Source organism: Bicyclus anynana, chromosome 22 (genome assembly GCF_947172395.1).
Source record: "Bicyclus anynana chromosome 22, ilBicAnyn1.1, whole genome shotgun sequence".
NCBI classification, from domain to species: Eukaryota; Metazoa; Arthropoda; class Insecta; order Lepidoptera; family Nymphalidae; genus Bicyclus; species Bicyclus anynana.
In genome coordinates this window covers 10,328,766-10,343,457 of record NC_069104.1, presented here as the reverse complement: position 1 = coordinate 10,343,457, position 14,692 = coordinate 10,328,766, and the positions used below count along the sequence as shown (strand labels likewise).

The 14,692-nt window shown below is 34.2% G+C and overlaps 1 protein-coding gene across 1 annotated transcript in view; it reads right to left on the bottom strand.

The window, feature by feature from the left end:
- Nucleotides 1-9,814: 9,814 nt before the first annotated feature.
- LOC112049423 (uncharacterized) overlaps nt 9,815-14,692 on the bottom strand; it is a 66,094-nt gene continuing 61,216 nt past the window's right edge. The window contains exon 10 of the mRNA XM_052888288.1: nt 9,815-10,440. Coding sequence (XP_052744248.1) covers nt 10,331-10,440 — 110 coding nt within the window. The 3' untranslated portion in view covers nt 9,815-10,330. The remainder of the gene's footprint in view (nt 10,441-14,692) is intronic.

Here is a 14,692-nt window from a genome sequence, read left to right as displayed (position 1 = left end):
CTACATAGTTTGTTTACTTAACTTTTTGAAAATATCAAATATACCTAGTAAACATTATCACTAGTTTTAGTATTAGTATGGGTAGGACCCTAGTTCTTATCATTTTAGATTAGAGGTTTTTATGGCAAATTAATCCCCTGAGGAGTACGAATTATTAGGCAACATTGTTGTTTTTCAATCTCTACGTATACGAATGAACAAGCTCTACGTTAAATACCTAAAACTTAGATTGATAGCAAAAAGGCAGCTTCTTTATAGGCATATCCTGCTTAGTACCTACTTTTAATAGACGATGAATTGTTCAATAAATTATCATAGTAAAAAAATTTCAAACTAATTTTACAAAAGAATATTTTTAACGTTCACTTTTATTGTTTTAAACATGTTTTTAAAATAAAGAGTAGATACTTGTATGTAACAACTCATATTTGGCTCACTGCTGAGCTCAAGGCTAGTAGTCCACCACGCTGGCTCATTGCGGATTGGCAAACTTCACACACGCAAATAATTAAGAAAAGTCTCTGCTATGCAGGTTTCCTCACGATGTTTTTTCTTTACCGTCTGAGATACGTGATGTTTAATTTCTTAAAATGCACACAACTGAAAAGTTGGAGGTGCATTCCCCGGACCGTATTCGAACCCACACCCTCCGGAATCGGAGCTAGAGATCATATCCATGGCTCTCACTTTTAGGTATATCGTGTCCAAATTATTGTATGCTTTGTCTAAGCTTGAAGCTATATACATATATAGCTGATATAACATCATTATACCCAGAATACAAAATTAATTTTGTGTGTGCCACATACAGGAGTTTACCCCATTTTCTGATCAGGGGCATAAAATTAATGAACTACGCTTCAATATACCTCAACCCCAAAATTCTTGATCGTCCACCTATAAACTTACGTATAACCACCGAAATGCGACAATCATTTTGTTGACGGTAATTTAATCGCTATTGTAAATAACATAGGGGTTGTTGTTGTGTGATAATAATTTATTAATTAATTTGTTGGCTGTACACGTCCTTTCCATATGCGTAACTTCAATCATTATTTCGAGTACCTATTCATTTGTCGATTATCCTTAATTTGAAATTTGCTACGGACGGGTGTATTCTCTATAAAACAGGGCTCTTGCAGACGGAGAATATTTCCCAAAATTATATGTTTTTTGACTTCATTGTCAAGGCTTTTCTGTGGTAAGAGATATACAGAGCTTTTAAGCTCACAGGTATAATAAGGTTGAAAGATAGATTATAATATATATGGTATGGTGGTATAGGAGGGTAGAAAAGATTTCCTTCTACTAACGAAGTTGACAAGATGTGATGTCGTTAAGTGAAAAAGCCAACTGCTTTATAACAAAGAAACTCTTTGCAGTGCTTGCAAACGGCACGGTATTGCGCTGGCCGATAATAATCTGAAGCGTATTTTAAACCTCATTTGCATGTAATTTTACTGAATTAAATTTGACATACTACCTACAGAACGATTTACAAAAACGATTTCCGAGAAATAAAAAAATTTCAAAAAATCTTGTATACTCCATTAGAATCTTAGCCGAAATAATATTAGCCAACAGGGAAAAAAGTTGATTTCATTATTTTTACACCGATCATAGTGATTTTTGTATCTTCTTTGATTCGTACGTATTTCACTGATTGTCAGTTGTCTTTGCCAAAGCGGACTGTCAATATCAAAGACTGACTGAAGAATGAATGAAAAGTCACTGTCAAATTTTATGTCGAATTTTCAATAATGTGATGTGTTTATAAAACTTGACATTATAAATTTTCGTGTTTTGACTAAATGTGTCAAGTTAGTGTCAATTCCTTACTAAAACTATCTCCTGTCAGTTTAACACTAATAATACATGAGTTTTGTATCAAAGGGATACAAATTATTGTCCACCCATAACAACTAATTTAACTGATTAGGCAAATATAGATTTCTTTGAAAATTAGCCTCCTTAATTTTCCTCATTTTCAACCAATTTTCTGCTCTGTACTGTTCGTATAATTTGGGCCCGAGTTTGAATAAAGACTGGTTTCTCTTTTCCAATGTTTTGATAGTCGTTACTTGGTAACTATTAGTAATCAAATATACTATTATTTTAAACCGACATTATTTTTAAAGACTGTTTTATTCATACGTCTATCCACAAATTTTTACTATCAATTACAATTTAAAGGAACACTCGTAATTAACACAAATTCAACATTCGCGACAAAAACGATTTTTTTTATTTTTTACAAGTTAGACCGTGACTACAATCTCACCTGATGGTAATGCAATCTAAGATAGAAGAGGGCTAACTTGTTAGGAGTAGGATAAAATCCACACTCCTTTCGGTTTCTACACGACATCGTACCGGAAGGGTACGTCTTTGTCGGTTGGGTGGTAACTAGCCACGGCCGAAGCCTCCCAGCAGTCAAAAAGTGCGATACGAAGAATAAAACGATACATTAAGTCAACCACAAGGTCATAAAAATCGGTCGGTATACGCCCACAACTCAACGCCACATATATCTCCAACCTCGCAACTCTTCCAACAAAAGTACAGGACCACAACGAAAATGCTAAAAGGAAAATGCGAACGGGTAAAATAAACAGCATTTGTAGTCGGTACAGCAAAACGTAATATTAGATTACCTTTGCCGTGTTGCACGTGTGTGCCTTGCCTAAGTTGGTTTGGCTTCGCCTCAATAATTCAGCCTCAATACTATTTACATTGTGCGATATGGTTATCAACGATATGTTAACAATGACAACTTCCTCGTTCTGTTAAAAGAGGCAGCTCGATAATTAAAAAAAAATCACTATAAATTCACACCAACGTTTATTGTAGCGACTATAAAAAATAAACACTGAATTCACACCAACGCTTATTGTTGGTTACTTCTCGAGATAAGGCTGACTGACCATATGGAAACGTACGGTTTCATATAAATCACGTTTATAATAAGAACAGCGAAGATGTAGAATGCCCGGTTACTGTGTTTCTTAACACTTAGGATTTATGTAACTTCAAGACAAGAGTGAATAGGCATCTTCTAGACAAGCGCGCTCCAACCTAGACCTGATCCATTGCTTTCCACCAGGCATGATTGTAGTCAAGCGCAAGTCTAAAAAAACACAATATTGATGATATAGACAGCAGAACTAATTAATAAAGTTAGTTCGATGGCTGGCATAAATGTCTTCGGATAGGTATATCGGTTTCAATTACAGGGTGGGATTAAAAAAACTGAATTTAATTTCTTCTAAGAAATTTTCAGTAAAAATCCACGTTAGTAAATTGCTATTATAACCCCGTGCCTCCAATACAAATTAATGATAATAATTTATTATGATTCGCCAGCCGCAGATTTTGATGACCAATAACTTTCCGGGCAATAACTCGTGAAATGCTTGAAAGTGCTAAAGCACTGTGGAAGCCAATTGCGGATTTGAGGGTAGATTGAGTAGCGGTAACCTTCAGAATATAATTTTTTTTTAATAATTTCCTGTCGATTGAAATTAAGGTGAAGTAATTAAAGACAACATTCATTGGTTGAGTAGAAGTAGGCTTTCTAGTTTACTACTCGTACATGATTTTCAATATGGTTTAGTAAGAGGTGTAATTCAAGACATCGTGCGGGAAAATGTCGTGAATATGTGATAGGGATCCAGATCCTCAGTAATGAGGAACACGACGCGGAGAGAAGAGATGTAATTAATTAAATAATTCTAATAAATCTTTCATCAGTTTCTGATAAGTCGTATCGGAGCCGTATCGTTTACTTGCGATCAGCTGGATCATACTTTACGTACGTGTGATTACGAGGCTCACAAAAGGTCGCAGTACAACTGATGCAGGTGCTAAACTTTTAAAACATATATATGATGCATGGGAAAATGCTAAGAATGCTATTGGTGTATTTTGTGATTTGTCCAAAGCATTCGATTGTGTTGACCATAACATTCTTTTACTTAAGTTAAGCCACTATGGCATAAAAAGTGTTGCACTCGATCTCATCGCCTCTTATCTTAGTGATAGAACACAAAAGGTATGCATAAATGATTCAAAGTCTCGCGGTTTTTCTAACACAATGGGCGTCCCACAGGGTTCAATTCTGGGTCCTTTTCTATTCCTAGTGTACATAAACGATTTACCACACCATGTTAGCGGCATCTGTGAGATAGTACTGTTTGCTGACGACACATCCCTAATTTTTAAGAGTGACAGAAGTAAAGATAATTCCGACGATGTAAACCGTGCCATATCGCATGTGTCGCATTGGTTCACTGTTAACAACTTACTTTTAAATGCAAAGAAAACTAAATGTATTGAGTTTTCATTACCAAATGTTATAAAATTAGATAAGTCTATAATGATCAATGGTGAAACACTAGAAATAGAGAATTCTACAGTTTTCCTGGGAGTGACCTTGGATTCTAAACTTCAGTGGGGTGCTCATATAGAAAAACTGTCAGGTAAACTCAGCTCAGCTGCTTTTGCAGTGAGAAAAATAAGACAGTTTACTGATGTTGATACAGCTAGACTTGTTTATTTTGCGTACTTTCACAGCGTAATGTCTTACGGTATTTTGTTGTGGGGCAAGGCTGCTGATATACATTCTATATTTGTACTTCAAAAAAGAGCAATTCGAGCAATATATCAACTAAAATCACGCGAGTCCCTTCGTCAAAAGTTTAAAGAAATAGGCATTTTAACAGTAGCCTGTCAGTATATATATAACAGTATAGTTTATGTAAGACAAAATATTAATTTGTACAAACGAAAAGGAGATCTAAACCCACGTCTTACTAGACACGGGCATAAGTTAGTTATTTCTGCATATCGTCTCCAAAGAGTTAAAAAATCTTTTGTGGGTTTGGGTGTACTCTTCTATAACAAGATCCCCAAGACTGTGATGGACTTGCCAATGCACAACTTTAAGCAATGTGTTAAAAAACATTTACTTAGTCAAGGTTACTACACTATTGATGAGTTCCTTAACGACAAAGGTGCATGGAGGCCATTGGATCAGCTTCCACCTTCACACAGGAAATAAAACTATAAGAAATTGTAATTTAATTGTTATCAAATGTAAATTGTAATACTGTATGACTTTTTCAAAAGAGCAACTGTTGAGTTTCTTGCCGGTATCTTCTCACCAGAACCTGCCTTCCGAACCGGTGGTAGAATCTTTACAAATAGTCAACTGACGTGTCAAAAGTGCTTGTAAACTGAGCCTACTTGAAATAAATGAATTTTGAATTTTGAATTTTGAATTTTGAAAACATTTTACTATTTTCTCCTAACTACGAGTACAAAATGAATTTCTATGAAGAAAAAAGAGAAAATAATTTTTTGCCTTCGCTAAAATATTACGTTCAACTCGAAGACATTGTATATTACTTAATATTGCTGACACAATTTTCCGAAAGGATCGAGTACAAAAATGTTTGGAAAATAATGGCTCAGTGCAACGTACCACCCAGATACAGTCTTCTCAGTTATTGAACGTTCAAGTGAGCAAAACGTTCTGAGTATCTAGGAATCTATTTCTGAGACAAATTGTCGCTTCTTGGTAGCGGTTCCGCACAGACTCCTTGGTCTTTCGCGATAATGTCACCTAATAAATACGATAAAAATCCCTCCGCTTGTCTGACAAACAATTATCCTGTGTGAAACGTGCGTTAAAAATGTATTTGTCTGTGTCGGCCTTTTGCGACAAAGTCCCTAGAATACAACACAAAAATGAAACTGGTTGAATATTTTGAGTCAACATCTGCAGAGTACGCTATGGTTTCAGAGTGAAACTTGCATTCAAAATTTTTGGTCGGATCTTTGTGGCGTTTCCTCACAGATTCGTTGATTTTACGCGATCATATTACAACAACATCTATTGTGCGTCCTGTTATGCTCAGGTTTTAGCGTGAAACGTGCATTCAGAATTTTTGACGTAATCTTGGTGGTATTTCTTCATAGATTCGTTAGTCTTTCGCAACAATGTTGGTGACATTGTCACGAAACACTAACAAATGTATAGAATACTACACAAAATACTGAAATGCTAAAATTAATAATAATTAGTAATGATTAAATTCAGCTAAACAGCTCCAATTTAGAAAAAATAAAAAGTAAGTTGAAGATTTTTTTCGTACATTTTTATTTAGATTCACATGTTTTACGCGAAAATAACTTAGTATCTCATTCATTCATTTATGTACATTTTCGATCATAATTGTATCATTTAATTTTATGACCAATATGGTTATGTTGGTCAATTTACATTATGTGGTCAGGACATTGGTCAGTGTAAATTGTCACAATTATCTGAAAACATTGTTATTTCCTCTACATTTTTAATAACTTTTAAAAGAATTAATAAATATGTGCCTTGCTTTTTAATTAATTTTAGTACAATAAGTAATTAATTTATTGATTTTTCCTTAGATTTTAGTTGCATTTTTCTATATGTATAAGAAGTTTAAATCTATAAGTAAACGTTAAAAGTGGTTGTAACGCTGATTACATAAAAGACTATTGAAGTGTGTTGTATATCTACATATAATTTAAAATTATAAAATTCATTAAAAAATAATGTGCAAAATGTAGAAAGAGAGAATGCTTATCCTAATAATGTATAAAATAATTTATATTACCTATATTTACATTCGGCCAAAAATAACAAATATTAAACGTACAGGCTAATTCACTGATATGACGTATGTTACTTGACATATTATATGTAACAAATGTCATACGGTGCCTTGACAACCCTTCATGGATATCATACAGTAGGTAGATGATATTTCTAAGTGGATTTTATGTTTATATGAATAGGTTGTTAATAAATACCAAATTAGTCAATAAACCAGCTGTTCTATACAAAATTAACATGCTTTTGCGTTAAACCATAATGTGAAAACACAGGGAATGCCTAAATATAAGTCCTTTTGTAATACTTTTTCATAGAGATGGTCTTGAATTTGGTACATAGCTCAGGTCTGGTCTAGTAAGCTTTGTGGCCTGATGGTTAACGGATATACTACGATGAAATGCGCTTGCTTATTTAAATCTTGACATGAAGATACCCAAGGTGGCAGATATTAATTAATTAATAAAAACCCTGTCTTATGGGGTAATACCTGCGAAAACGTACTGCAAAACATTTTTTTTCCGTTAGGTATAAGTCGGTTGAATAAACTACTGCCAGAAAAGACCTGAAAAATCATTCGAGTGCATCAGAACTTAATATTAGGTGATATCGCAGTCTATTAATATTAAATTACCAATTAAATTAATTAATTTTTTATTCGCACTAATTCCCAAATCAGTTTTAACTGTGCTGACTAACATGTCAAATATCTCATAACCTTAAACACCAACAAAGTATTTCCATACAATAACATTATTATATTTTAATCTATGGATATGTTACAACTGTACAGTGATATTATACAAAAATTCTCTTTATCTAAGACCCTTGGACGGCAATAGTCTACGACTACTTGGTAAGGATCGTTAGCCTCTGAAACGCTGGACAAGCAAGTTACATACGTGAGCTTACACAAAAGCTAGGAATAAATCGTGGATATTTATTTACTGATATAATTATTCTTGATGTAAAATAATGAATACGGATACACATATTATTTACACACAAAATATAAATACACATAGTAAGTACAAATATAAAATATTTTTAAACGTAGTTTAAAACAGCAATTTTACTTATTCTTATTAAGGAAAGATACTTTAAGATTACGACCCCTATTTTTAAGTTATTTTTTTATAAGTTCCAAATCTCATAAAGATTTAAATGTGTTGTTTTGCATTGTACGATAAAGTATTTTTCTTATCTTTAATTAGGATAAGATAATTTTGTTTTCAAAGTCATAGATATTGGGATAAGTTAAACATAATTATTTTTAAAGACTTCAATTTACGTAAATCATAATACGGAAATGTTAGTTTAGGCATGTGTGTATTCAATGGCGTGGAATATTTATATTCTAAAACACAACCAATATTGATTTATTTGATTCCTCTTCAATTAGGTAAACACAAAGTCGTTAGTATTGGATACAGCATTAGTACAATATTAATCAAACTCAGGAACTTTAGAAATTTAATCTGACCAGTTGACTGTAAAGGTCAGATGACATCAAAATAATATCTATACTGGGTGTCCCGTAAGTAGCAAGACTTACGAGAACTGTACAGGAAATTAAATAAAATTAGTTAAAAGTATTATTTTAAAATAATTTCCAATTAAAAATGAATGCTTATACAATGTTACAACATATGGTACGACTACATTACATTGTATTTTGTAAAACAATAAATATAACTTAAAAACCATAAAAGGAGAATGGCGAGATTGCATGTATTTTGGGACTAGCTGATAAAAGTAGCGTGCATAATAAAAACGTATTAATTGTTGTTTATCGTGATTAAATTAAGAAATAAGTAAATGGTAAGCGGTCTTAAAAAGCAGGGGAAAAAAAATACCTTACATTAGTAGGTACCTTATTATACATAAATGTGATAAAACAACACCGCTGACATATAACTGCGTGATTGCTTCATAAATAAGACAAGGCGTTTTTGCGGGCGACTTTTTTTAATAAAAAGCACTTTTTTTCTTTTGATTCCCGTTCTGTAAAATCTCAATATTTTTTTTACAAGCATCTTACAAAATAATAGTTTTAATCAATACAAATATAAGAGTGTACGACACTTCAAAGTATGACTCCCACTTTCGCCAACCTTCTTTCGGTTAACGTTTTAGTGGGCCTTGATGTCATCATTCATGTAGAATATGTTGTGCAGGACAGTCTGTATTATTAAAGTCCGACACATAAACTTCTTACGTCACCTACGCCAAATTATTGCCCTCTTTTTATGAAGCCAGTTAAAAGGAATAGTTAAATTTCCCATCCATTAACTCACCCGCTAGAGTCTATTATAAAACAAAGCCGCGGTTTTAAACTAGGGATAGAAGCGCTGCAGTTAATTAGGTTAGGGGGAGTTGTGTAAACACTTAAAGTAGCGAACTTTGTAGTTTGAACTACCCTTCACCATGTTTACTTTGACGACAAAATACACTCGTGAATCTAGCTTCATCATCATTAAATGGGAAAATGGAGAAAATTCTATGAAAATTTTTCACTAAAATTTGTGCAAAATTAAAAGTTTCTTAAGTTGAATTCAAATTTCGTTTATATATTTAAGACCATATCCAAAATCTACAAAAATAAGAAAGTAAGTTTGTCTGTCTGTCACCTTTTCAAGGCTAAGCCACTGATCCGATTTGGATGAAATTTGGTAAAGAAATAAATGAGACCTTGGAGCAGAGCCTAGGCTACTTTTTATTCCAGAAAATACATTGTTCCCGCGGGATTTAAAAAATCTTTATTTCTCCCGAGCTGATCCATATTATAATAGCCTAAAATATCTAGTCAAATAGTTTGCATAATTGAAAATAAGTATCAAATAATAAACCTTTTGAACTAGAGAATTGTAAAATTTCTGATATGACTTTATATGATATCATCACTATAACAAAAACGTTATTTTAAAGTTGTGGGTTAGAATAATAATTTATTATCATTCTATTCCAAATTATATTTTTTAGAATAGGCTCTATGATAATATAAATTCTAATTAGATTTATACACCGCCTCAGTTTATTTAAATTATAGTTCATTTATTTTGTTAACGTGTAAGATAAAAATATCCAATTGTATGTTTTATAGTTGATATGCAAATTATTTTAAAATTAATTATATAGGTATAGGGTATACCGAATGTATAAATATAATCACAATTGTTTAAATAAATAATATATATTTTTACAAATATACCACAAAATTTGACTCAAGTATAACAATGTCTGCTTAGTATGAAAACATTTCTAAATGAGCAAGATATGCAATTAGATATTACAGTTTATGAATAACATATTTCACGACACAGCTTTTGTCACTTGAATATGCATTACTTTTAATTATCCCCATCAATACCAGTTAGGCCCAACCATTAAAATTAATTCGCAGCAATTTTCAAGACATCGTATTTTGATATTTGATAAATATTTAAACTTCAACGGATAAGTTTCGTCTCGGAAAGCGTTCATTAAAACTTGTAAATGACCTCCATTCGATAAATTTGACGCCATTCCGGCTTGTTTATAATTCTAATATTCTCTTCATCAAGTTGTAATAAGCTCGTCGGGAAATTTGACGAGGATTTATTAATATTAATTTGCTCCCAGGGAAATTCTTGCGTTATCCAGCCTTTCCAAACAGGTTTGTCCGGACTAAAGAGGTCACCTTACTCCGTTTTGGGTGGCGACGAGGAAGATAAGCGTCGTGAGTAGGAGACTCACGTAGCTGGTCGTTGTTTTGACGCCGCTCTGGAGTTCTGCGAGGCTCGATCCTGGGTACAAAAGTAAATAATATTAATAATTTTATATATTAAAAAACTGGGTATACAGTCATCATTATCATTAAGCCGATGGACGTCCACTGCTTCATCCTAACCTGGGTAATCCGAACTTGGGTAACATATTGTGTATTCGTGAAAGTAAAGAATATTACTCGTACACATAACTTGATTTTGTGTGTTCCACATATACTCGTATATTATGTTTTGTTGCATTAAAGATATCTATACTAATATTATAAAATTGAAGAGTTTGTTTGTTTGTTTGATTGAACGCGCTAATCTCAGGAACTACTGGTCCGATTTCAAAAATTATTTTATCGAGGATGGCTATATATTATTCCCGTATTCCTACGGGAACGGGGACCACACGAGTGAAACCGCGCGGCGTCAGCTAGTTTAAAATAAAATAAATAAAATGACTTGTTTCCGTTATCCAAACTATTCCTCTATCAAATTGTTTAATGCTTTTTTATTCTTGTAAATCTGTACTAATATATTAAAGAGTAATTTATAATTTTGAAAATTCTTTTATCATCTAGAAAACCACATTATTTTTGCTTGTCCTAAGCTATATATTATCCCCGAATGCGCATAGAAAGGAAAACTACGCAGCTGAAACTGGGTGTGCTCATGTAAAATAAAGAATAATTAAAAATAAAATAAAATAAAATGCTTTTAACATAGACGATCATAATCTACTTTCAAAACATTGTTCAAGTCTGTCATTTACATTACTCGCATCTCTAATCAAGCTCCTATAACTTATAGCTGTGTTCACTGCATGACTCCGTTATATCCACAAGACTTCCTCTGTTATCTTACGCGTCTCTGTAATTTAGCCAGAAGTTTGTCACATCCTGTTACCACACTGAGGCAGACTTCCTGGCTCCATTGTGACTTGGCCGTTTGTGCAATACATTTGCTTGCTGCGTTCCATTAATGACTGCTTAGTAGTTTGGGATTATATTAGCTTTTAACTACTGCTTCCATGGTTTATTATTATCATCATCATTATCAACTCAATTCGGTTCACTGTTGAGCTCGAGTCTCCGCTCAGAAGGAGAAGGGTTAGGCCAATAGGCCAATATGAATCCAATGCGGATTGGCAGACTTCACACATGCAGAGAATTAAGAAAATTCTCTGGTATGCAGGTTTCCTCACGATGTTTTTCCTTCACCGTTTGAGACACGTGACATTTAATTTCTTAAAATGCACACAACTGAAAATTTGGAGGTGCATGCCCCGGACCGGAATCGAACCGACACCCTCCGGAATCAGAGGCACAGGTCATATCCACTGGGCTATCACGGCTCAGGGTGGTTTATTGTTCAAGTGTAAATTATGGATGATGACAGTTTTTTTAAATCTTCATGACGAGCCAGTGAAGAAGGAGGCTCCTTCACAGCAGATACTGGCAGCTTAGACCCACAAGGCTGAATTTTCTTAAAGAATTTAATTTCTGCGTGTGTTGAGTCTGTAAATCCGCATTGTGTCCGGTGGACTATTAGCCTAACCCCTCTTATTTTGAGAGGAGACTCGAGCTCAACAGAGCCGAATATGGGTGTGTGTGGATATATGAATAGTGATGATGACGACCAAGGTTCAAAGGACATGCCCCAATTTTGTATGGAGGCTGGGCCGTTATTCCGAGTGTCAACTAAGCAGAACAAATCATTTTTTTCTTAAAAGAACATAAAATATAGCGCTTAAAACCCAAAATTAATAAAATTTTGGAACCCGCATTTTTTTTTAATAAATTAAATAAAATGTATTTTTTTATAACTGACAACATTAATTAAGAATTTTTATCATGGCAACATGCTTGAAACTCACACCCTGACAGATTGTATCTACGCGTAGTAGCGTTCGTTTATGGCCTTTTTAATAGCAATTTAAGGATTTTTTTGTTTAACGGTTCTCTGTCTACAATTTAATGTTTCTTTTTAACTTGTGTTTTATTGACATTCGACAATAATACATGACATTGACAGTTTACACCAGGAATTCAATTCCAGGTGTTAGACAAGGGAAACAAAAAAAAAATTATCTAATTAATGCGGGTTCCAAAAATTCTGCAATTATGTTCTCAACAGCAATCTGTATCTTCTATCCGTAAAAAATACTATCAACCTACTTATAAATTATAAAGGCCCATTTTGGGACATATCAAAAGCTTCCTCGTGCACAAAATTGCAAGCGTCCACGAGTTTAGTTTAGTGTATTATACATACACATCTGATTGTATTTATATTTCGCGTCCATATAAACGTCCATACAAACACACCGCAGCGAGTGCTCGAGACCCGTACGTATCGTATAATCCCTTTATTCAGAAGCTCTGCATATTTACTTGTTACTCGAAACTGCGTCCAATCGTAAAATCTCATACTGGACGATCTCGCATTAATGTATGATTCATTACTATGAGAATTGAACACTGTATCTTAATTGAATACTAGCGGATGCCTACGACAATGGTCACATATGATGGTCTCCGTGGCGCAGTGGATTTAAAAGACGGAGGTCCTGAGTTCGATCCCCGGCTTGGCTGGATTAAGGTTTTCTTAATTGGTCCATGTCTGGCTGGTGGGAAGTTTAGGTCGTGACTAGTTACCACCGGCACCCTACCGGCAAAGACGTACCGCCAAGCGATTTACGGTACGATGTCGCATAGAAACCGAAAGGGGTGTGGATTTTCATCTTCCTCCTAACATGTTAACTCGCTTCCAACTTAGATTACATTATCACTTACCACCAGGTGAGATTATAGTCAAGGGCTAACTTGTTAAGAATAAAAAAATTAAAAAAATTAATACTAACGGATGCCCACGACTTTGGTCACATTTGATGGCCTCCGTGGCGAAGTGGATTTACAAGACGGAGGTCCTGGGTTCGATCCCCGGCTGGGCCGATTGAGGTTTTCTTAATTGGTCCAGGTTTGGCTGGTGGGAGGCTTAGGCAGTGACAAGTTACCAGCAAAGACGCACCGCCAAGCGTTCCGGTATAGAAACCAAAAGGGGTGTGGATTTTCATCCTCCTCCTAACATGTTAGCCCGCGTCCATCTTAGATTACATCATCACTTACCATCAGGTGAGATTGTAGTCAAATTGTTAACTTGTAAAGAAAAAACATGAGCTCAAATTTCAGATTTCAGTTTTATAAATGATATGCCACTGCAGATTCTTATACCAAACTAAGAAACATTTTGCTTTAATTAAATTGGAAACCACCTCATAACAAACCTGGAAGTCAAATCGAAGAGAAAACTGAGTTTTCCAGAACTTCGATTTCCGGAAAACTCGTTATAAAGCAATGCACGGCAACTAAGTTATAGAGGTCGGCAAACATTACATTTTCAGAACATATTGTTTAAATAATACTAAAGAGTTATATTTTATACTAGAGATGGGGCGCTATAGTCTAGCAAGTTCGTTAATGACACTCCCATGATATGCGGGCGACGGGGGGAAAGACTGGGCGGGTGTGAAATCGTGCATGCGGGGAAGTGAGGCGAAGTTGCCAAGCCATAGCGCATTAAAACTGAAGAGGACAAATGTGGAATATTGACTAAATTTAATTTCGTCGCCAATTAAACAACGAACTAACGAACGAACGAACGACTAATAAAAATAATAATATATAATATATATATATAAATAATGCCTATATATATATATATATATATATAGGCATTATTTGTTATATATATTCTCATAATTTCATTCTCTCAGAATGAGAGGGGTTAGGCCAATAGTCCACCACGCTATCCCAATGCGGATTGGCAGACATCACACACGCAGAGAATTAAGAAAATTCTCTGGTAAACCTACATCCTCTGGAATCGGAGCCAGAAGTCATATCCACTGGGCTATCACGGCTCCCTCCACCCCATTGTAAAAGGCGTGGCAATTAAAACAGTCCGATAGTAATGAGTAATGCAATTCAAATTATGCATTCAGATTTGTATGCATTCAATTCAGAATTTAACACCCCTCGGAATAATTATATCACGTCACAATTACAAGGGATCAACCTTCATTAAGGTCGGCAAACAATCGGTGGTACGTATTTATTTATTTAAATCTCTTTACTTATTCATCATTAACAGCCGATGGACAATCAATCAATCAATCAATCAATCAATCAATCAATCAATCAATCAATTTATTTCTTTGCAGATACCTACATGTATTATTTATACAGATGGTCGGTAGATGTAGATGGTAAATGTATCTTGCCAA